This window comes from Oryctolagus cuniculus, chromosome 9, assembly GCF_051225735.1.
Source record: "Oryctolagus cuniculus isolate XC-2025 breed Fujian yellow rabbit chromosome 9, ASM5122573v1, whole genome shotgun sequence".
Taxonomy (NCBI): Eukaryota; Metazoa; Chordata; class Mammalia; order Lagomorpha; family Leporidae; genus Oryctolagus; species Oryctolagus cuniculus.
Window position 1 is genome coordinate 103,797,890 of NC_142875.1, and position 20,943 is coordinate 103,818,832.

At 48.5% G+C, this 20,943-nt stretch overlaps 1 protein-coding gene across 3 annotated transcripts in view; it reads left to right on the plus strand.

Annotated features, from left to right (window-relative positions):
• The window catches only part of ANO2 (anoctamin 2), a 394,966-nt gene that overhangs the window by 77,175 nt on the left and 296,848 nt on the right, over window positions 1-20,943 (plus strand). For all 3 annotated transcript variants that reach the window (XR_016213488.1, XM_070049347.2, XM_089304572.1), the window contains exon 4: window positions 18,876-18,974. Coding sequence is in view for 2 of the 3 variants with exons in the window: in XM_070049347.2 (XP_069905448.2) it covers window positions 18,876-18,974 (99 nt within the window). In the remaining variant the exon portion in view is untranslated. The remainder of the gene's footprint in view (window positions 1-18,875; window positions 18,975-20,943) is intronic.

Here is a 20,943-nt window from a genome sequence, read left to right on the forward strand (position 1 = left end):
ATTTGTATGGAAACTACCATGGATTTAGCTGTGTTGGACACGAGGAGGGACACAGTGAGCTGCTGTGTGGGGTCTTTGTCCTACTGGAGCTGAGGTTCGGTTGGAAATGAGACAGTTGCACATGGAAAGATGGTCAAACATTGAACTGAAAATCATAGACAAGTGACGAGTGAGGGAGCTGGTAGGACTTGCTGTAGGAGACCAGGAGGTGTGATTTGAACTAGAACTTGAACAGACTGAGCCCTGGACCCTGTCCATGACCTGCTGGAGGGGCCCTGGCATACAGCTGCACCATGGCTGGCACCTTCTCCACTTGCTCTCACCTCTAGGCATCTTGGCCCCTACCTTCGGCCCACCCCCTGCTCCCATTCTCCCATTTGACACCTGTCATCCATCCCACTCCCAGCCCTCATCTCCTGAGCCTTTTCCCAGCTTCTGCTTCCCCTCCAGTGTCCATGTTTCTGATTATTCCCTCCAGTTGGAGGAACTTGCATTCTTCTGCCTTGAATCTCATTTTGTTATTTCCTGTCCCATATTTTCCAAACTCCCCAGGTCCCTTCTCATTTATTTCCTCGTCCTCTCTGGTGCTGTTTGCAGCACCGCCCAGTTTGTTATCATCTGCAGATTTAATTAGCACAGTTGATGACCCTTTCTCTTCCAGACCGGAGGCTGCGGGGAGGGACGGCGGCTCTCAGGCAGGGCCAGCTCCTCAGCGGTGCGTGCGCAGGGTCACGGCTGCGGAAAAGCCTGTTTTTGGCTGTGTAGAGGGAACATGTTCCAAACCGGGCTCTTGCCTCATAGGGGTGGGGGTAGGGGAAATGCCCCAGGAGCGAGGCTTTTCTGGGAAAAAAGGGAGGATGCTGCAAACTGGATTGCACACAACCCCTCCATTCAAATGCCTCTGGCCAGAAATCTCCGTGTGCAAGTGCTAATTATTAGCACTGAGCACATGCCGCATGCCAGGCGTCGCGCTGTGATTATTGCCTTTTTGTGTTATTGTTGATCCTCAGAAGCACCCAGTGAGGTCGCTGTTCTTCTAGATCCTTGTTTGTCTCTCTTACCTGAAAGGAAACGGAGACCTGGAGAGCCTATCTTACCTATCTGTGGTCACACAGGCAGTAATGGGCAGAGCTGGGGATTTTCAACCAGTGTCTCGGAGCTCTTCCTCTAATGCACTCTGCTTCTTGGAGACCCCATGTGCTGTGTGCCCTGGCCTCCAAACCAGCATCGAGGTGAGGCAGTGTTGTGGTTTAGCTGGTAAAGCCGCCAGCATTTCATGCCAGAGCTGCTCTGTTCCTGATCCAGCTAATGTGCCTGGGAAAGCAGTGGATAATGGCCCAAGTACTTGGGCTCCTGCCATCCATATGGGATACCACAATGGAGTTCCTCACTCCTGGCTTAAGCCTGGCTCAGCCCCAGCTGTTGTGACCATGTGGGGAGTAAACCAGTAGATGGAAGATCTCTGTTTCTACCTCTCTGTTACTCTGTCTTTGAAATATTAAATAAATGTTTAAAAAGTCCATTCCAGGCTGATGAATTATTTTCACAGCACTCTTGGCAGATGGACTATTCTGAATATTTTTGGATGCACATAAAGTAATCAACTTCACAATTTTTTTTGCATCACAGTGATTTTTTTTTACCTGAGTGTCCCCAATCAGTTCATCAATATCAAATTCAAGATCTAGATTTTAGCTTATTCAGTAGCCTTTATTCATAAGACACTTTCCTTGGACTCTAACACAAGGCTGAGTCTGTGGGATGGGGAGCAGGGGACTGGTGCTGTGGTTGCTGACACCAGATTTAGGTCAAGTCTGATGGGTTTGCAGGGCAGCACTGTGACTCCCGGTACACTGAAGCATGTTTGGTGTCCTAGTTTGTGTTAGTGGGTCTCCCAGCTGCTCCGGCAGCATTCCTCCAAGGGGATGGTGCAACTGTTGGAGTTTTATACGGGTGCCATAAGAGGCTGAGCAGGGGAAGCCGTGGTCCTCTGGAGCACATCTAAGAAATATTTTATTTGGGAGAAGGGTGCTCTAGCTGAAGAAAGCATGTGTCCTGCTCTGCGGAAGGTCTTACAGCATGTGCAACAGGTGCATGTTCAATGTCCAGCCTTGTTCCCTGGGTGAGATCTTTGTCTTCAGAAATCTCCCTTGTCTGCCCAGGAGAAGGTCCCAGCCTGAGTCTGTAGGACAAGAGGAGGCTTGTCCTTGATTCTGCTTGACCACAGCCTAACCCAGCCCCTGAGCGGCTGGACAGTCACTGCCCATAAATTACATCTATTGCATTTGTTGGTCCCACTGGAGAATAGGAAGTTCCTAAAGTGAGATTCCTTGAGAAAGGAGGAAGAAAGTGCTACCACAAAGATTCCTTGACTGTGTGGACTCCCATGCTTTGTGCTGCTGAAGATATAATGAATCTGGGCAAAAGTGCAAGATCCCAGAAGATGCATCAAGCTCATTATTATGAGGTTCACGGTCAACATCAATGTAGCGGGCAGTACAGCTACACTGGATATGGCTGTATCTCAGTCCTCTGGCTCCCCAGGTCCCACTCAGCTGCAGGCAGGCTGGTCTCCACCGGCTGCACCCATTCCCCATCTCTTCTTTAAAGGTTTATTTATTTGAAAAGCAGAGTTACAGACAGGCAGAGAGAGAGATAGAGAGAGAGAGTCAGTCTTCCATCCACTGGTTCACTCCCCAAATGGCTGCAATGGCTGGAGCTGGGCTGATGGGAAGCTGAGAGCCAGGAGCCAGGATTTTATTCTGGGTCTCACATGCAGGTGTAGAGGCCCAAGGACCTGGGCCATCTTCCACTGCTTTCCCAGGCCATAGCAGAGAGCTGAATCAGAAGTGGAGCAGCCAAGACTTGAACCGTGCCCATATGGGATGCTGGCACCACAGGTGGTGGCTTTACCCACTAAGCCACAGCGTCGGCCCCTATGTTCCTTCTCTTCTAGACTGCCCACAGCCCCTTTTGCATATGCTAATCATAAACAGCTCAAGTTCCCTCTCCTCTATAACTTCTTTGTCTCCTCTAGCTCACGGTCAGCTCTTTTAATAGTTTCTTACATCAGTGAGAACTCTTGGTTGCATTGATAGAAAACTCAACTCAAACAAGGTTCAACAACAAAGGGAATTTGTAAGCTCATGGAAGCAGAAAGCCCGTAAGCAGTTCTGGTGAGGCTTGACCCAGCAGCTCAAGTTGTGCCCCCAAGGACCCCCTGTGTCTCCATGTGTCTGCTCAACCTTCTGCAGGGTCCATTTTATCCTGTATTTGCTCTCCAACCCCTTGGCTCACCTAGGCCTTCCCATTATGCAATGAATTGATTGCCACTGTTCTTCCCTGAGTCTGACAAGGAGAATGCGCATTTCCCCGGAAACCCTGGCCAACACTTCCTCACGTCTCATTGGTCTTGATTGCGTTACAAGCATGTTCCGGAGCCAATGGCTGTGACCTGGGAGATGGATATGCTGATGTTTCAAGCTCGCGGGGCCTGGCCTTGGAATTGGTGCTGGGCTCATTTCTACTAAAAGCACAAAGCTAAGATTCAGCAGAGGTGTTTGTCTTGAAGCAAACCCCGGCAGCTGTTGTTGAGTGAAAGGGGAGACCACAAGGAAATGACCGCTCACTAGTAGCCTTGATCCTGCGGACATTAATCATTCCGAGTCGTGATGTTCTTCATCTTGTGCGTTGATACCGTTTCTCTGATTTCACAGAGACTGAAATCCATGAGGCAGCCTGAAGGCTGACATTTCTTTTGTGTGCTCTTCACTCCTAGCACATTGCTAAGCACGTAGCTGTTGCCCAGTGCATACTTGCTGAATTGAAATATGTTGGGACGATTGAATCACGGGAGATGTTCCCAGTCATAGTGGAGATATTCCTTAGGGGAGAGGTGAGTCACTGTTGGGAGAAGTCAGGGGCACTCCTGAGTGGGGAGGTAATGACTGACAGCATGAAGGGTTTCTGGAAGGGTCTTGAGGAGGGAAAAATAAAAATAGCAACATCAAAGAATCACGCTGGGTTTTGAGTTGGGAAGGGCATTGAACATAGAGGTTCTTTTACAGGTAATATAATGGGCTTATAAAGGCCTGGCCATGCCTCTCTTGGAGTGGGATGTCTTTCATGTGGGCCAAAGAAATGGATGTCAGGAAGGAGTCCAGGGTGTTCCTGACAGAAGGTTTGGCGGCTGTTGACCTTAGTTGTGTTCAGCGCTGAGTCACAGGATGGCCCTGGGATTTATCGTCCCATCTGGGGCATTTTCAGGAGAATGCTAAACTAGACGGGGTGATGAGACAAGAGAAATGAACTTGGAGTATGCTGGGTCACTCAGAACCTGTCGATCATCTGTGGTCTGAGTGTGTGTTGGCGCCAGCGAGGGGACCTGCTTTCTCTGCTCCCCATTGGCCTTCCATTGTGGGGGCCGTGAAATAGAGGCAGTTAGCTCGCTGGGGGAGGGGGGGCGGGTGTGGGAAGCACCATGGTGTTGAGCGTGAGGATTCTGCAGCATCTGGTTCCCTTGCCAGTGGCCCACCGTCCCAAAGCATTTTCCTGTGATGAACAGGGGAAGGCAGCGTTTTCCTCTGGCCTTTCCCCCAGTTCACCTCTGACCTCTTGTCCTCCTCTCCTTTTGAGGCCCATCCTGTGTGCCTGAAGCCCAGGGAGCAGCCCTCTGGCCTTGAGTTCTAGGAGAGGCCCTGCACTTCTGCCAGCAGCCTTAGGGCCTAGGGATTTGCATTCTGCTTTGTGGTGGAAATTGTATCTCTGGCTACTGGCTTCTGTTCAGCCTGTTGCTTTTGGTGTAACAAACTCCCCAGTGAAGCAGCTCTCTTTCTTTCATCAGCACCAAGAGAGGTGTTGCCCGGTTACCTGGAAGGGGCTTTTGCTTGGTGGACACAGTGATGCTCTTCCAAGAAGGAGGGTGGGATTCCCATAGAGGCCAAGGACTGTGGCCCAGGGCACTTCTAGTACCAGGGCAGAGCGTTGGCAACAGCTGCCCCAAGTTTGATCTTCAAAGTCCTTTTATATATACTGTATAGTTTACAAAATCCTTTCATGTATATAACATCATTTGATTCTGAGATACCATGGAATCTTTATTCACTTTAGCATGTTTGTTAATGAAAACCAATAATACATAGCATATTGCTAGGTAAACATTTATTTAACACAAATATACATTTTAATAATGACATCTTTGAAGATAGAAGTTGTGGGACATGTGGTATTGTTTGACATTTTTGCATATCTTTCCCTTTGTCTTTTATTGAAGTATAATTGGTATATAATAAATTGCCCATATTTAAAGTAACCTGTTGAGTATTTTAGAAAATGTTTATTTATTTTATTTGAAAGGCAGAGTTATGGGGCCATCACTGTGGCACAGTGGGTTAAAGCCCCAGCCTTCAGGGCCAGTCCCATATGTGCACCGGTTCGAGCCCTGGCTGCTTCACTTCTGATCCAGCTCCTTGCTAATGTGCCTGGGAAAGCAGTGGAGGACAGCCCTTGTTCTTGGATCCCTGCCCCCACATGGGAGACTTGAAAGAAGCTCCTGGCTCCCGGCTTTGGATTGGCTCAGCTCTGGCCATTGTGGCCATCTGGGCAGTGAACCAGTGGATAGAAGACCTCTCTCTCTGTCTCTACCTTTCTCTGTCACTCTGTCATTCAAATAAATAAATAAATCTTGAAAACAAAAGAAAGGCAGGGTGACTGAGAGAGAGAGAGAGAGAGGTGTTCCACTTGCTGGTTCACTCCCCAGATGGCCTCAACATCTGAGTCTGGGCCAGGCTGAAGCCAGGAGCCAGGAGCCAGGAACTCCATCTGGGTCTCCGTGGGAGGGCAAGGGCGCAAGGGCTTGGGCCATCTTCTGCTACCTTGCCAGGTACATTAGCAGGGAGTTGAAGTGCAGCAGTTAGGACCGGAACTAGCATCCGATATGGGATGTGAAAGCAGCAGCTTAACCTGCAGCAGCACAACATGGCTGTATCTGTTGAGTTCTGACATACGTAAACACTTATAAAATCATCCCGGTAGTCAGGACAGTGAATGTACCTACCACTTTGAAATGTTTCCATTTGTCCTTTTACACAGTCTGTCCTTCTCTCTTCCAAGCAGTATTATTGTTAATCATTATAACTATTTTAACATTTCCTCTTAGTCTTAGAGAACTTTGGTGACTTGTCAAAAATGTTGCATCCGGTGAGTGACAGAGCTGGGGCATCAGACCAGGCACACAGGCCCTAGTACCCATTGACCAGGTGGCACCAGGATGCTGAATGTTATTCCCCATTTCTACTGGGCTTGCTACTTCTGAAGCAGAATGAAGCCCAGAGAACACTTTGTTGCACCCGATTTTTGACTGCCTAGATGGTGGTCCCTGCAGGCAGTGAGCGTGCTGCCCTTGGTGGGTCTCTGTAGCTCAGGCGTTAGGGAGGGAGTAGCCTCTTTCTGCCTTTGGTGGAGGGTCTGAGTCCTCCGTTTTCCCAAGTCTTCCCTCACTACCATCTTCACTGGGGTTTTGAGCAGTGGTTCCTGCCTGGGGTACAGTGACAGTGCCTCAAGAGCGGAGAGTGTGGTGATGGGTCCAGAAGTCATCTTTTCTGGGTCCCGTCACACAAATGACAAAGGTGACTGAGTTTTCATTTCCAGGGGACCCTGGCTGGGTCATCCCCTGTGTTTGGTTGGGAAGTAGGAGCAGGGGACCCTGGCTGGGTCATCCCCTGTGTTTGGCTGGGAAGTAGGAGCAGCCTTTGTCACAAGACGTGCCGTGCTGCTGGTCTTTGTGGGTCTCTGGCGTGGGGCTCTGTAGGAACCTGGCTCTGCCCTTCGCCTCTGCTGATCATTGGCCCCTGTCACCTTGGCCTGCAGAGGACAGGATTGGAGAGGAGATTCCCTTGCTCTCTGATTCCTGGAGAGCAAGTTTCCACCTTTCCTCCCCTAGTCAGCAAGTTCTTCCCTGTGCTTATCTCCAAGCCACGTGTCTCTGGCAGACCCAGGCAGAGTCTGCTCCCCGATGGGATGGAGGAGTCTGAGAACTGAGGGATGGGAAGGCTTAACGTGACACAGGTAGACTACGGGTCTCTTCCACGAGAGCAGTGGTGAGGCCTCCCTCAGATGAATCCCTGCTCTCTTTCCAAAAGGCCTTGGTCCCAAGGCCACCCTTCTGGGATCTGTAATGGTGGCTGCTCTGGCCCCAATGTTGGCACCGCCCAACAGAGCTCCTTCAGACATGTGGGCACCAACGGCGATGATCGGAGGGCAGGAGGCTCCTTGGGAGTTCTGTCACCCTCTCGGTGGGACCACTTGCCTTTGGTCCTTGCTGATCGCACATGAGCTTGGTGAGGTCTTTGAGGATTCTGAGGCAATGTGGCTCCCCTCCGCCTCCCTTCATCGCCTACGCGCTCATCCCCCGCCCTTCCTCTGGCAGCCCTGTCCCCGGGCCACGATGTGCTGCAGCTGATGTTCTCAGCTCACAGCAGGGCCCCGGACCAGAGTACAGGCAGGCCTCTGGGGTCAGCACTGAGGTGGCTTGGCAGGACTGTGGGGAAGGAGGCTGTGGAGTATCAGTTTCCAGTGTTTGGCTGGGGCTGCCTCCTATTCACTCTCAGCTCTCTAGAGAGAGGACGTGGTCTTGTGAAGCCACATGCAGCCTTTGGATAACAACAAGAAGACATAAACAATCAGGATCATCTCACCAGGAGTCTGGAGCCGAGGCTGGAGTGCTGGAAGGTGGTGGCTGGAGGCGCAAGTCCCCTGCCCTGCTCCCCGGCCCCATTCCTCCACCTCCATCTGTGAATCTCTTGTGAGAGGAGGGGCTGCAGGACCATCTGTGGATGCATTGGGAGCCCTCCAGGCTGTGTGGAAGGACACTGGTGCCAGGAGACTTGGGTTCCATTCCTGACTGTGCTACTTGTTAACTGTAGGTCTTTGCCCAGGCAGTTTAGCCTCCTGGGTGCCAGTTTTCTTTGATTCCTGGAAAGATCCATTAGGTGTCCTGGGATGAGTTTTGGGCCAAATAAATCCACTCTTCTAAAATTTCTGTGTGCCCATAAGCTGGTTCTGTCTTGAGCTGTCAGCAAGGGGATATTGGATGGCACCATGGCAGTCCTATGCTGGGCAAATAAAGATTGCAGAGATTTCTACATTTGAGGTTTCTTTTATTTTTTCAGAGTATCCCTGGTTCTTTTCCTTAGTGGTACCCTACTTCTATAAGCCTAGAAGGCAGAGCAGTTCCAGATGTATAGAATTACAGTTTGGTTCAGGTAGTTTCAGGAGCACCAGAATGAACTTGAACCAATGTGTTAGACCTCTAGGAAAGGTAGCAGTGATCTGCAAATGCAAGAAGGGCCTGGGCTCCCAACAGGAATGGAGAAACCCAGGTGGAGACTTGAATACCTTTAGTTGTAGGCATGAGAGAAAGCACTTATGGGTCATTAAATTATCCTCTCAAAACTGAATTAGATTTAAATTCTGTTGGTCAAAGATCATCAATTACTTTCTGGGCCACGAGAGCCTTTTTTTTTTTTTTTGTGACAGGCAGAGTGGACAGTGAGAGAGATAGAGACAGAGAGAAAGGTCTTCCTTTTTTTTCCGTTGGTTCACCCCCCAGTGGGCGCTGCGGCCGGCACACTGCGCTGATCCGAAGCCAGGAGCCAGGTGCTTCTCCTGATCTCCCATGTAGGTGCAGGCCCCCAGAACCTGGGCCATCCTCCACTGCACTCCCGGGCCACAGCAGAGAGCTGGCCTGGAAGAGGGGCAACCGGGACAGAACCCAGTGCCCTGACCGGGACTAGAACCCGGTGTGCCAGTGCCGCAGGCAGAGGATTAGCCTATTGAGCCGCAGCACCGGCCATGAAAGCCAATTTTTAGAGATTGGTTGTAGGAACCAAACAGAGCCAAGTAAGAATACAGTGAAGTTGTAGTAACTGTGCACTGGGCATTTAGCCTATGCTAGCACTGTGGTGGTGGTCAAAGAGCAGTTGACAAGACAGATGTGTGTTAGTCTTCATGCGACTGCAGGTGTAGCCTGGAAGACAGACAAGCCTTCAACACCTCATGACACAATGATTGCTGTGGGTCAGTGCTTTGAAGAAGAAGGCAAGGAGCCATGCAGGCAAAAGCAGGGGACCAAGCGTAATCCAGGATCTAGGGAAGCTCTCCCCATCGAGCTAATGCCTAGCCTGAGATCCAAATAGGAGTTGGCTGGGACTGAGAGGGTAGAGTACATTACAACAGAGGAGACAGAGGGCGAGGAGGCTCCCAGGAGAGAAGCTGGCTGGAACATTTGACAACTATGAGAAGGGCTGAGTGGGTGGAGCCTGAGGAGGAGGGGGTGGTCTGTCAGGTGCCACTGACAGGGCACAGGTTCTCAGACTTCCTGCTGAGTCAGCTTTAAGGAGGAAGGGATGGAGGCAGAGAGCGAGACCCTGGCTGATGGGGCAGGACACAGGTTCAAGTTGGGGGACCTGACTTGGCCTCTTCTGAATTTAGTTCTCCATTGGGAAACCAGCAGGCAGCACAAGTTGAGAGGCTGGTGAACCTGGAAGTCAGGTTATGATTGAGAAGCATGCATTGCCTTTGACCTGAGTACTTGCACCCTCTTCTTGGGCATCACTCCCCGATACCCAGACTGGAGAAGTAAAATCTGTGGGGCTTTATGAGATGGAGTCACAGTGAAAGGAGTTGCATAACGTTGTGGGACATTGCAGTGGAGCCAGAGAGATTTCCTGCTCTGCTGTATGCTTCTTGCCCCTGGGATAGTTGCGTTCCCCAGATGGGAGATTTGGGCTTTCCTACAGAAATACAGCACCAAATTATATATTATGGGTCATTTTACACAAATTTTAGTTTCCTGATGAGATTTGGGAGCACCTCTTGTCACACCGATTACTGATTTCTAAAATCTCTTTTAGGAGTGGGTTATATTCTCTGATGGCTAATCTCTCACACTGTGCGTTCAATTCTGTGTCAACTTCAGAAAGCACTGTTTCTGACCTTGTCCTCAAATTCTAGAGATACATTATATTTTGAACCCATGAATTCCTTTGGGGTACATGAGACTTTTTTGAAAATCCTTAAGCTAATTTTAGAAGTGCTGGGCAGAATGGGGCCGGCACTGTGGCATAGTAGGCTAAGCTTCTGCCTGTGTTGCCAGCAGCCCATGCAGGTGCTGGTTTGAGTCCCGGCTGCTCCTCTTCCAATACAGTTCTCTGCTATGGCCTGGGAAAGCAGCAGAAGATGGCCCAAGTGCTTGGGCTCCTGCACCCATGTGGGAGATCCAGAAAAAGCTCCTGGCTCCTGGCTTTAGATAGGCACAGCTCTGGCTATTGTGGCCATCTGGGGAGTGAACCAGTGGATGGAAGACCTCTCTCTCTGTCTCTCCTTCTCTCTCGCTGTAACTCTGCCTCTTAAAAAAAAGTGCAAGGCAATAAACAAACAAGGACTAGGTATTCTGACAGGAGCTTGTGTCCCCCAGTGCGGGGCTATGGTGTGTACAGCCCTGTGCTAGGTGCTTGCACGTCAGAGACTGTCCCTGCAGTCAGGAAGTGGTCATTTTAGCTGGGTGGAGCCAATCATCTTAGTCAAGGTGGACGTTTACCATCCCTTCACCTTCTAGGCACGTGGCAAGGACTTCACCTATTTTTCTGGTAGGCCTGCAATGCGTCTCGTTTGTCTTACTCAGGTAAAGAAACCAAAGCTCATTTGTTTAGGTGACTTGCCCAAAATCTCAGAGCTGCAAGATCGGGATTCAGATCTTAATCTGATTTGGAGCCCCAAGCTCATTCTTTCCTCTCTCCCTTTCTTCCTTCCTTTGTCTCTCTTCCTTCCTTTCTTCCTTCTTTCTTTTCTCTCAGAGGCAGAGAGAGAGAGAGAGAGAGAGTGAGCAAGCGCACACGAGTGTGAGAAAGTTCCTATGTGCTGACTCACTCTGGAGGTGCAACAATAACCAGCACTGGGCTGGGGCCAGAACCAAAAGCTGGGAACACAATCAAGTTTCCCATGTGTGTGGCAGGAGCCCAATGACTTGAGCTACCACTACTGCCTCCTAGGGTCTGCATTGGCAGGAACCTGGGGGCAGGAGCTGGAGCCAGGAATGAAACTCAGGCACTGCAGTGAGGGTCATGGGAGTCTTAACCACCAGGCTAAACATCTGCTCTCCAAGTTCTTTCTAAATTCTCTCCTATGCCTGAAAGAATTCAAATCCCAAAACAGGGCAGAAGGGACTTTGGTTGGACCTAGAGGAAAGCTTTTTTTTTTTCTTAGCTCAGTACAAAAGGTCTTCAAAAGGCTCATGGAAAATGTGTTTTATGAAAAAAAAAAAAACTATCTGTTGGGGCTGGCACTGTGGTGTAGTGGGCTAAACCTCTGCCTGCAGTGCCAGCATCCCATATGGGCTCTGGTTCTAGTCCTGGCTGCTCCTCTTCCGATCCAGCTCTCTGCTGTGGCCTGGGAAAGCAGTAGAAGATGACCCAAATCCTTGGGCCCCTGCACTCATATGGGAGACCAGGAAGAAGCTCCTGGCTTCTGGTTTCAGATAGGTCCAGCTCTGGCCATTGTGGCCATTTGAGGAGAGAACCAACTGATGGAAAACCTTTTCGTCTGTCTCTCCATCTCTCTCTCTGTAACTCTACCTCTCAAGTAAATAAATAATCTTAAAAAAAGAAAAAAACTATACATGGATTTCATTTTTTGTACTAAAATAAGCTTCTCTTTTAATTTTATTTTCCATGAACACTTTGAAGTACCCCCATACATATGAGCCTCCAAGTTCAGATTCCCGGGTTAGTGAAGAGAGAGTCTGCATTTGGTGATGGTTCTGCTCAGGGGTTTCCAAGCCATTGTTTTTCCCTTGGGAGGCATAGCCAGTCACACCAGCTAATATTTCACATCAGCTCGCGTGCTCTCCTTTTTATGAGAAGGTAACAATATTGCCCAGCATGGAAGGAACATGATGACGAGTTGTTAGCACCACAAATCTGCATTCCAGCTTTTATTGCCCCTTAAAACAAGCTCCATTTGAGAAGAATGGAGAACTATTCTTTGCTGGCAAAAATTAATGTCTCCACATTGGGAAACAATTTTGCATTAGTAGTATATGGTTAACTGCAATTGATAGAACCTCTAAAATCATAACAGCTAAACAAGGCAGAATTTTATCTTCCACGTAAAATTCCAGGAGGGGACCCAGGCCTCCATGGCGCTCATGGAGGCAGACCCAGCTTCTCTCTTGGCACTTTTCTCTTCCTAGCCTGAGCTTTGACCTCAAGATCTGTGATGCCTGCTTGTTCTAAGCAACCGAGTAGGGGGAGGGAAGGTGATGAAGGGGGAAAAGGCACCTGCTTGCTCTCTTTCATCCCCCTGGGGTCAAAACACTTTATTTATTGAGAGGTTTGGGAGTGGGGAGGCTTGAAGATGCGCAGACTGACAGTGAAATCCAGAGTCCTCAGCCAGGATCTTTAGATGCCACAGTCCCCAAAGCACTGGCTCTTTGATGAAATTTACCTTGTGCAGCATTGGCCAGAACTGACTGTTTCAGTTCTGCAAGGAAGGTGTGTCTTTTTTTTTTTTTTACAGGCAGAGTGGACAGTGAGAGAGAGGTAGAAAGAGAGAAAGGTCTTTCTTTGCTGTTGGTGCACCCTCCAATGGCCGCCGCGGCCAGCGCGCTGTGGCCGGCGCACCGCGCTGATCCGAAGGCAGGAGCCAGGTGCTTCTCCTGGTCTCCCATGGGGTGCAGGGCCCAAGCACTTGGGCCATCCTCCACTGTACTCCCTGGCCACAGCAGAGAGCTGGCCTGGAAGAGGGGCAACCGGGACAGAATCCGGCGCCCCGACCGGGACTAGAACCCGGGTGTGCCGGCGCCGCAAGGTGGAGGATTAGCCTATTGAGCCGCGGCGCCGGCAGGAAGGTGTGTCTTGTATCTTACAAGTGGAGAGAATGAGGAGCAGGTGTTTCATTGCGCAGGTGACATGCTCATGTCCCAGGCTGAAGTTCCTGGGTTTGAGTCGCAGCTCTGGCTCATCACTCCATCTTCCCACTGAGGCAAACCCTGGGAGGGAGCTGGTGATGGCCTGAGTCCTGGGTCCCTGCCACCCACATGGGAGACCCAGGTTGAGTTGCCTTGGCCCTGTCCCAGTCATTGCAGGCACTTGGGGAATGAGTCAGATGGGAGCTCTCTGAGTTTCTCTGTCTGTCTCTCAGATAAAATAAGTAAGTCAATAAATAAATAAAAAGTTTTTAAAAGATGGAAGCAAATGAGACTGGCTGTCAGGGGACAGCTAGAAGTCTGCCACCAGGGCTGTGGAATCTGACCCTTGCCCTCCTCGCCGTCCCTCCAACTTTGAACATCTGCACCCGCTTAGTGGACATTTGGTACACACCTGGTTCTAGACAAAGTTAAAAAGGCTTCCTCGTCATTCAAAAATAAAGACAAAGCACATTAGAACGAGTGTAGTCATGATTTCACTGTAGGGAGAGGGATGGTACTATTTGTCACCCTTCACCAAAAACACCGTTTCTGGGCTGTGCCCGAGGACTGGAGATGCAGGTCAGTGTCACAGGTGGTTTCTTTCCTACCCCTCATTTGCACTAAATTGGAAAATCCTAACCTGCAGTGAAAAGTAGCAGTAAGTGATTGATGACTCTGTTCAGTCGTCCTGGGTATCCCAGCCAACGGTGGGCAAGGAAACTGGGGAGATATCTCGCTGGAGGCCACTTTCCAGATCTTGTCGGAACTGAGTCGTGCTTGCACACTGGAAGGTTGAGTGTTTGCTTTTAGAACAGCCATGTGGATCCATCATTTACTCTCTGATCTGGGTTTGGTCTAAAAACATGTCCTTGTGTTCCATGACAGCCCTTGGATGTGGTTTTCACTCTGCCCAGTGACCTGTCCTGTTTGTCCCCAGTGAGAGGACAAAATCATCAAGTAGAACAAAGTCTGCCTAGATTTAAAAAGTATTTTTTATGGACTATCCATGTGACTTTGAGAAAATCATTTAAATTGGTACTGCCCTGGATCTCTTAATTATAAAATAGAAATAATGATGGTACCCCCCTGGCCCACTTACAGCAGGGTCGTGGATACTGTATGAGCTAAGGTAGCTATATGATGCTGTATGAGCTAGGAAAGGTGACCACGTCCCTCAGCAGTGGCACATCACACACACAGTAAATATACCTCGTGGTGGTGGTGGTTGTTCTCAGGTGCTCGCAACTCCAGGCTGTGCAAGCCTTTTCATGTCACAATTTAACCTTCTTCTGGGACTTTGGGTTCATTTTCGTTCTTCTACGTTATAAATCATGAGCTTGCATCCACTAAGTAGGGTTAGGGTCTGGATATCTGAATTAGGGAATGTATTGTAGAGCCACCATTTAAAAAGTCATAGAAACAGTCTTCCCCGGCAACGTGGGCACCGTAAAATATCTTGATCATCATTTCCGAAACCCACGTGAGCACGTCGGTCCCTGCCCTTCTGTGGAAGAAGTCGTCTTCTACCTGTGAGCTGCTTCTTTGTCTGGCATTGTGCAATGGCAGACAGCGGTTGTGGGATGACCGTGTTCAGGATTCTCCTCAACACTGAACTAAGGCCACAGGGCACATTGTTCAACATCAGTGTGTCGTTGCCAATGAATCAGCGGGGGACAGATTTTCAAAGGGGAGAACTGCTTTTACGTGGACAGCAACACCATTACTGTGCAAGGAGCTGACAGCTTCTCAGTACCGACCCCCACGCATCCTGCTCCTCAAAACACACATCAAATCCATAAGTACCTCCTCGCTCCTGTAGCCTGAGTGCCCGGGGCTGTGACAGTGGGGTGGGCGGAGGCGGAAGAGCACTTCTGCCTGCACAGTCCCCTTGCTGGTGGGGCCTGACTCCCACTCCACCCTCAGTGGCTTTATCCTGGTATCAGTGTCACGGTGGCCAGCTCAGCAGTGTCTTCCCCCTTGGGCTGTGGATTCTTTATGACTTCTAACCATCATTTGAAGAAGGATTTTGCTATCAGCTTCTTCCACTTTATCTCCAAAAACAATATTTTGCGTTGAATTTTGCAAGTACTGTTAGACTCTTCTCACCAGTATTGGGACTTTTGCCATTTTTCTGCTTGATTTTGGTTTTCTTTCTTTAGTGACGAAATTAATTAAATTCATATCAGAGAGGTTTTTTTTTTTTTTTTCTGTGTGAGCTTATTCTGAAAATCATTTAAGATTTTCTGGGCAGATGAGGATGGCTCCCTGTCATAATGTGACAGATACTTGTAACAAATATGACAAGGGCCACATGGGTTATGGAATCATTAACATCATCTAATTTTCTTTCTTTTTTTTTTTTATCTTTTATTTAATGAATATAAATTTCCAAAGTACAACTCATGGGTTACAATGGCTTCCCCCCCCATACCGTCCCTCCCACCCACAACCCTCCCCTTTCCCACTCCCTCTCCCCTTCCATTCACATCAAGATTCATTTTCGATTATCTTAATATACAGAAGATCAGCTTAGTGTACCTTAAGTAAGGATTTCAACAGTTTGCTCCCACACAGAAACATAAAGTGAAAAATAATAGATGATTTTTGTTAAATGATGATGAAATCAGATCAGACCTATTGTCATGTTTAATCCCAGTGAGAGTCAAGTTGGGAATTGATAATTTCTTTCTTTCTTTTTTTTTTTTTTTTTTTTTTACAGAAGATCAGTTTAGTGTACATTAAGTAAAGATTTCAATCGTTTGCACCCCCATAGAAGCACAAAGTGAAATATACTGTTTGAGTACTCATTATAGCATTAAGCCTCAGTGTACAGCACATTAAGGACAGAGATCCTACATGAGGAGTAAGTGCACAGTGACTCCTGTTGTTGACTTTACAAATTGACACTCCTGTCTATGGCATCAGTAATCTCGCTATGCACCAGTCATGAGTTTCCAAGGCTATGGAAGCCCCTTGAGTTCTCCGACTCTTATCTTGTTTAGACACGGTCATAGTCAAAGTGGAGGTTCTCTCCTCCCTTCAGAGAAAGGCACCTCCCTCTTTGAAGACCTGTTCTTTCCACTGGGATCTCACTCACAGAGATCTTTTTGCCAGAGTGTCTTGGCTTTCCATGCCTGAAATACTCTCATGGGCTTTTCAGCCAGATCCGAGTGCCTTTAGGGCTGATTCTGAGGCCAGAGTGCTATTTAGGACATCCGCCATTCTATGAGTCTGCTGAGTATCTCACTTCCCATGTTGGATCACTCTCCCCTTTATTTATTCTATCGGTTAGTGTTAGCAGATACTAGACTTGTTTATGTGCTCCCTTTGACTCTTAGTCCTTTCATTATGATCAATTGTGAACTGAAATTGATCACTTGGAATAGTGAGATGGCATTGGCACATGCCACCTTGATGGGATTGAATTGGAATCCCCTGGTATGTTTCCAACTCTACCAATTGGGGCAAGTCAGCCCGAGCATGTCCCAAATTATACATCTCTTCCCTCTCTTATTCCCACTCTTATATTTAACAGGGATCACATTTCAGTTAATTTTCAAAACCGACAGAATGGGAAAAAATATTTGCAAACTATGCAACAGATAAAGGGTTAATAACCAGAATCTACAAAGAGATCAAGAAACTCCACAAAAACAAAACCAACAACCCACTTAAGAGATGGGCCAAGGACTTCAATAGACATTTTTCAAAAGAGGAAATCCAAATGGCCAACAGGCACATGAAAAAATGTTCAAGGTCACTAGCAATCAGGGAAATGCAAATCAAAAGCACAATGAGGTTTCACCTCACCCCGGTTAGAATGGCTCACATACAGAAATCTACCAACAACAGATGCTGGCGAGGATGTGGGGAAAAAGGGACACTAACCCACTGTTGGTGGGAATGCAAACTGGTCAAGCCACTATGGAAATCAGTCTGGAGATTCCTCAGAAACCTGAATATAACCCTACCGTTCGACCCAGCCATCCCACTCCTTGGAATTTACCCAAAGGAATTTAAATTGATAAACAAAAAAGCGGTCTGCACCCTAATGTTTATTGCAGCACAATTCACAATAGCCAAGACCTGGAACCAACCTAAATGCCCATCAATGGTAGACTGGATAAAGAAATTATGGGATATGTACTCTTTAGAATACTATACCGCAGTAAGAAACAACGAAATCCAGTCATTTGCAACAAAATGGAGGAATCTGGAACACATCATGCTGAGTGAAGTAAGCCAGTCCCAAAGGGACAAATACCATATGTTCTCCCTGATCGGTGACAACTGACTGAACACCAAAAAGGAAACCTCCTGAAGTGAAATGGACACTATGAGAAATGGTGACTTGATCAGCATAGCCCTGACTGCTAATGGACAACTTAATACATTATCCCTCATAGTATTTTTTTTTTGTCTGTTCTACTTAATATGACTGGTTTAATTCTGTAATTATCACACAGTTATTCTTAAGTGTTGAAAATCATCTAATTTTCAAACGTACACTACTGCCTTTCATTTTCTCCCTGTTCATTTTTGGGTGAAATCAGCACACAACCCAATCACTTGTCTTGAGACATAGCCCTGTGTTCTGTATTCACACTGGAGCCCTGTGCGCGATTTATGTTCATGGCATTACTTTGAGTTGCACTATGTTAATTATCTACATCACTATGTTTAAACTCAAATGTATTTGGGACTATAGTACAGCATAACAAAAGGACAAAAATGTAAAACTGAGCAATAAACAGTGAAAATATGTGAAGGGAAACCAACTGCAATCTGCTCACCGACCACCAGCAGTGGTAAATTGACCAATGGTTGTCAAAAGTGTAATGGGGCCGGCGCCAGGGCTCACTAGGCTAATCCTCCGCCTGCGGCGCCGGCACCCCGAGTTCTAGTCCCAGCTGGGGCGCTGAATTCTGTCCCGGTTGCTCCTCTTCCAGTCCAGCTCTCTGCTGTGGCCTGGGAGGGCATTGGAGGATGGCCCAAGTCCTTTGGCCCTGCACTCGCATGGGAGACCAGGAGGAAGCACCTGGCTCCTGGCTTCGGATTGGTGCAGCGCACCAACTGTAGCGGCCATTTGGGGGGTGAAACAACAGAAGGAAGACCTTTCTCTCTCTCTCTCTCTCTCTCTCTCTCTCTCTCACTGACTGACTCTGCCTGTAAAAAAAAAAAAAACCCAAAAAAAACAGTGTAATGGGGGTTGGGCATTTGGTGCAGTGGTTGGCACACTCCTTGGGACACCTGCATCCCATATCACACTGCTTGGGTCCCAGCTCTGCCTCTGATTCCAGCAGACTATGGGAGGCCGTGGATGATGATCCAAATACTTGGGACCCTGCCAGTAACATGGGCGATGCAGATGCATTTCCAGGCTTCTGGCTTCAGCCTGGTCCAGCTCCGGTTGTTGCAGGCATTTGGGGAGTGAATCAATGGATGAAGATAGTCTATTTCTGTTTCTCTCTCTCTCTCTCTCTCTCACTCTCGCTCTAGCTCAAGCTCTAGCTCTGTCTCTATCTTTATTTCTGTCTCTGTCATCTCTATCTCCTTGCCTTTCAAGTAAAATGAAAATAAATACATAAAAGTTGAAAACAATGTAATGGAGTTTCTGTGAACATCACAATTACTCACATTTCAGATCTGTGAACAAAATTGTTTGAACTCTTCTTTCCCTCTGAAGCCACTGTACTTCTGGCCACTACTCTATGTTTTTTGATGAGAACATTTCTGGAATACAAGCCAAGCAAAGAATTGGATATGGGTGGGAGGGAACTTGGTCCCTGGTGAAATTTGAAGAGAATAAAGTAGAAATGGAGGGAGCAATGGTGCAGTTGGGAGAGCTGGGGAACCAAGAATGTAAGCCATGTCCTTACGAGTGTTTCCATTTCTTCTTTGTACCTTGCAGAGTAAAAGCCAGGGATCTGTCTTTGTCCGGATACACGCCCCGTGGCAGGTGCTGGCCAGAGAGGCAGAATTCTTGAAGATCAAAGTTCCCACCAAAAAAGTATGCATACATTTCTCCTGGGGTCTGGGCCTCTGGACGGGCGAATGTTGCGAATAGTTTGGGAATAAGATTAGGCGGGAGGTGGGTTTTGTCGATTGCAATCATATTTGCCTCCCCAGGGATACTTAGTATGTGGCCATGATGTGGGCGGGGCAAGGAGGAGATTTGGGGAATGGGGAGCGGCATCTTTCTCTCTCAGAATAGCACCCCAGTTGTGCTCAAGGGGAAGCCAGACCTTGCCCTGGTCCAGGTTTTTCATCTCTCTGTTACATCCTATTTCTCCTGCTTCTTGGGGACTGTAACACTGCCCGACAGAAGGTAGATAGCAATGAGAGCAGACAGCAGACAGGCCCCACTGATGGCTCCACATCGTGCCGAGAAAATAGCACCAAACTTGCCATGGAGATACCCAATCTGCTCGTGATTCTGCCCCTGAAGATTGAGTGGTGGCAGGTTCTACCCATCTGTTCTGTAAGATGGATGGTTCTCATTCAGCTGAAGAATCTGGGCAGTGTTTGTGACATGTTCAAGCTATGTTCAGGCCCATGTCTGGGCTTCTGATTCAATTGGTTGGTGCGGGGTTAGGCTCTGGCTTTGGTTTTGTGAGAAACCATAAATTCCAGGAGGTTATGATGCACACTGGGAGTGATAGCCACACAGCTGGGGATGTTGGAGACAGTTTTCAGTTAAATACTCCCTCTAGAGTTTATTTTATTAAAAAAAGGTCTTATTTATTTTTCATTTTATTTTAAAGGCAGAAAGATGGGGAAGGTAGGCAGGGAGGGAAAGGAAGAGAGAGAGAGACAGAGAGAGAGAGAGAGATCTTCCATCCACTGGAGACAGAGAGAGAGAGAGAGAGAGAGAGAGAGATAGATAGATCTTCCATCCACTGGTTTACTCCCCAAATGGCTACAGTGGCCGCAGCTGGGCCAGGCCAAAGCCAGGAGGCAAGAACTTCCTCCAGGTCTCCCATATGGGTGCAGGGGCCCAAGCACTGGACTGTCCTCTGCTGCTTTCCTAGACCATAGCAGGGGGCTGGGTTAGAAATGGAGCAGCCAGGGCTTGGACAAGTGCCCATATGAGATGCCAGCACTGCAGGTGGTGGCTTAACTGGCTGTGTCACAACGCTGGCCCCATGGTTCACTTTTCAAATGCTTGCAACAGCCAGGACAAAGCTAGGAGCCTGGAACTCCATTTGAGTTTCCCATGCGGGTGGCAGGAATCCAGTGATTTAATTCTTCATCTACTGCCTCCCGGGGTGTTTGTTAACAGGAAGTTGGATCAAAAGTGGGGGATTCAGGGGCCTGCGCCTGCAGTGCCGGCATCCCATATGGGTGCCGGTTCTAGTCCCAGCTGCTCCGCTTCTGATCCAGCTCTGTGCTATGACCTGGGAAAACAGTAGAAGATGGGTCCCTGCACTCACGTGGGAAACCTGGAAGAAACTCCTGGCTCCTGGGTTTGGATTGGCTCAGCTCTGGCCGTTGGGGCCATTTGGGGAGTGAACCAGTGGATGAAAAACCTCGCTCTCTCTTTGCCTCTGTCTCTCTGTAACTCTGCCTTTCAAATAATAAATAAATAAATCTTAAAAAAAGAAGAGGTCAAGGATTCAGTTCTCAAACCCAGGCGCTCCAGTTATATGATGCAAGCATCCCAAGTGGTAGTTTAACTGCACTCCAAATTCCTGCTCCATATACAATTAGAAAATATCAGGGCTGGCGCTGTGGTGCAGCGGGTTAATGCCCTGGCCTGAAGCGCCAGCATCCCACATGGGCGCCAGTTCGAGTCCTGGCCGCTCCACTTTTGACCCAGCTCTCTGCTGTGGTCTGGGAAAGCAGTAGGAGATGACCCAAGTCCTTGGACCCCTGTACCCTCATGGAAGAACCAGAAGAAGCTCCTGGCTCCTGGCTTCGGATCGGCACAGCTCCAGCCGTTGCGGCTAAATAGGGAGTGAACCAGCGGATGGATGGAA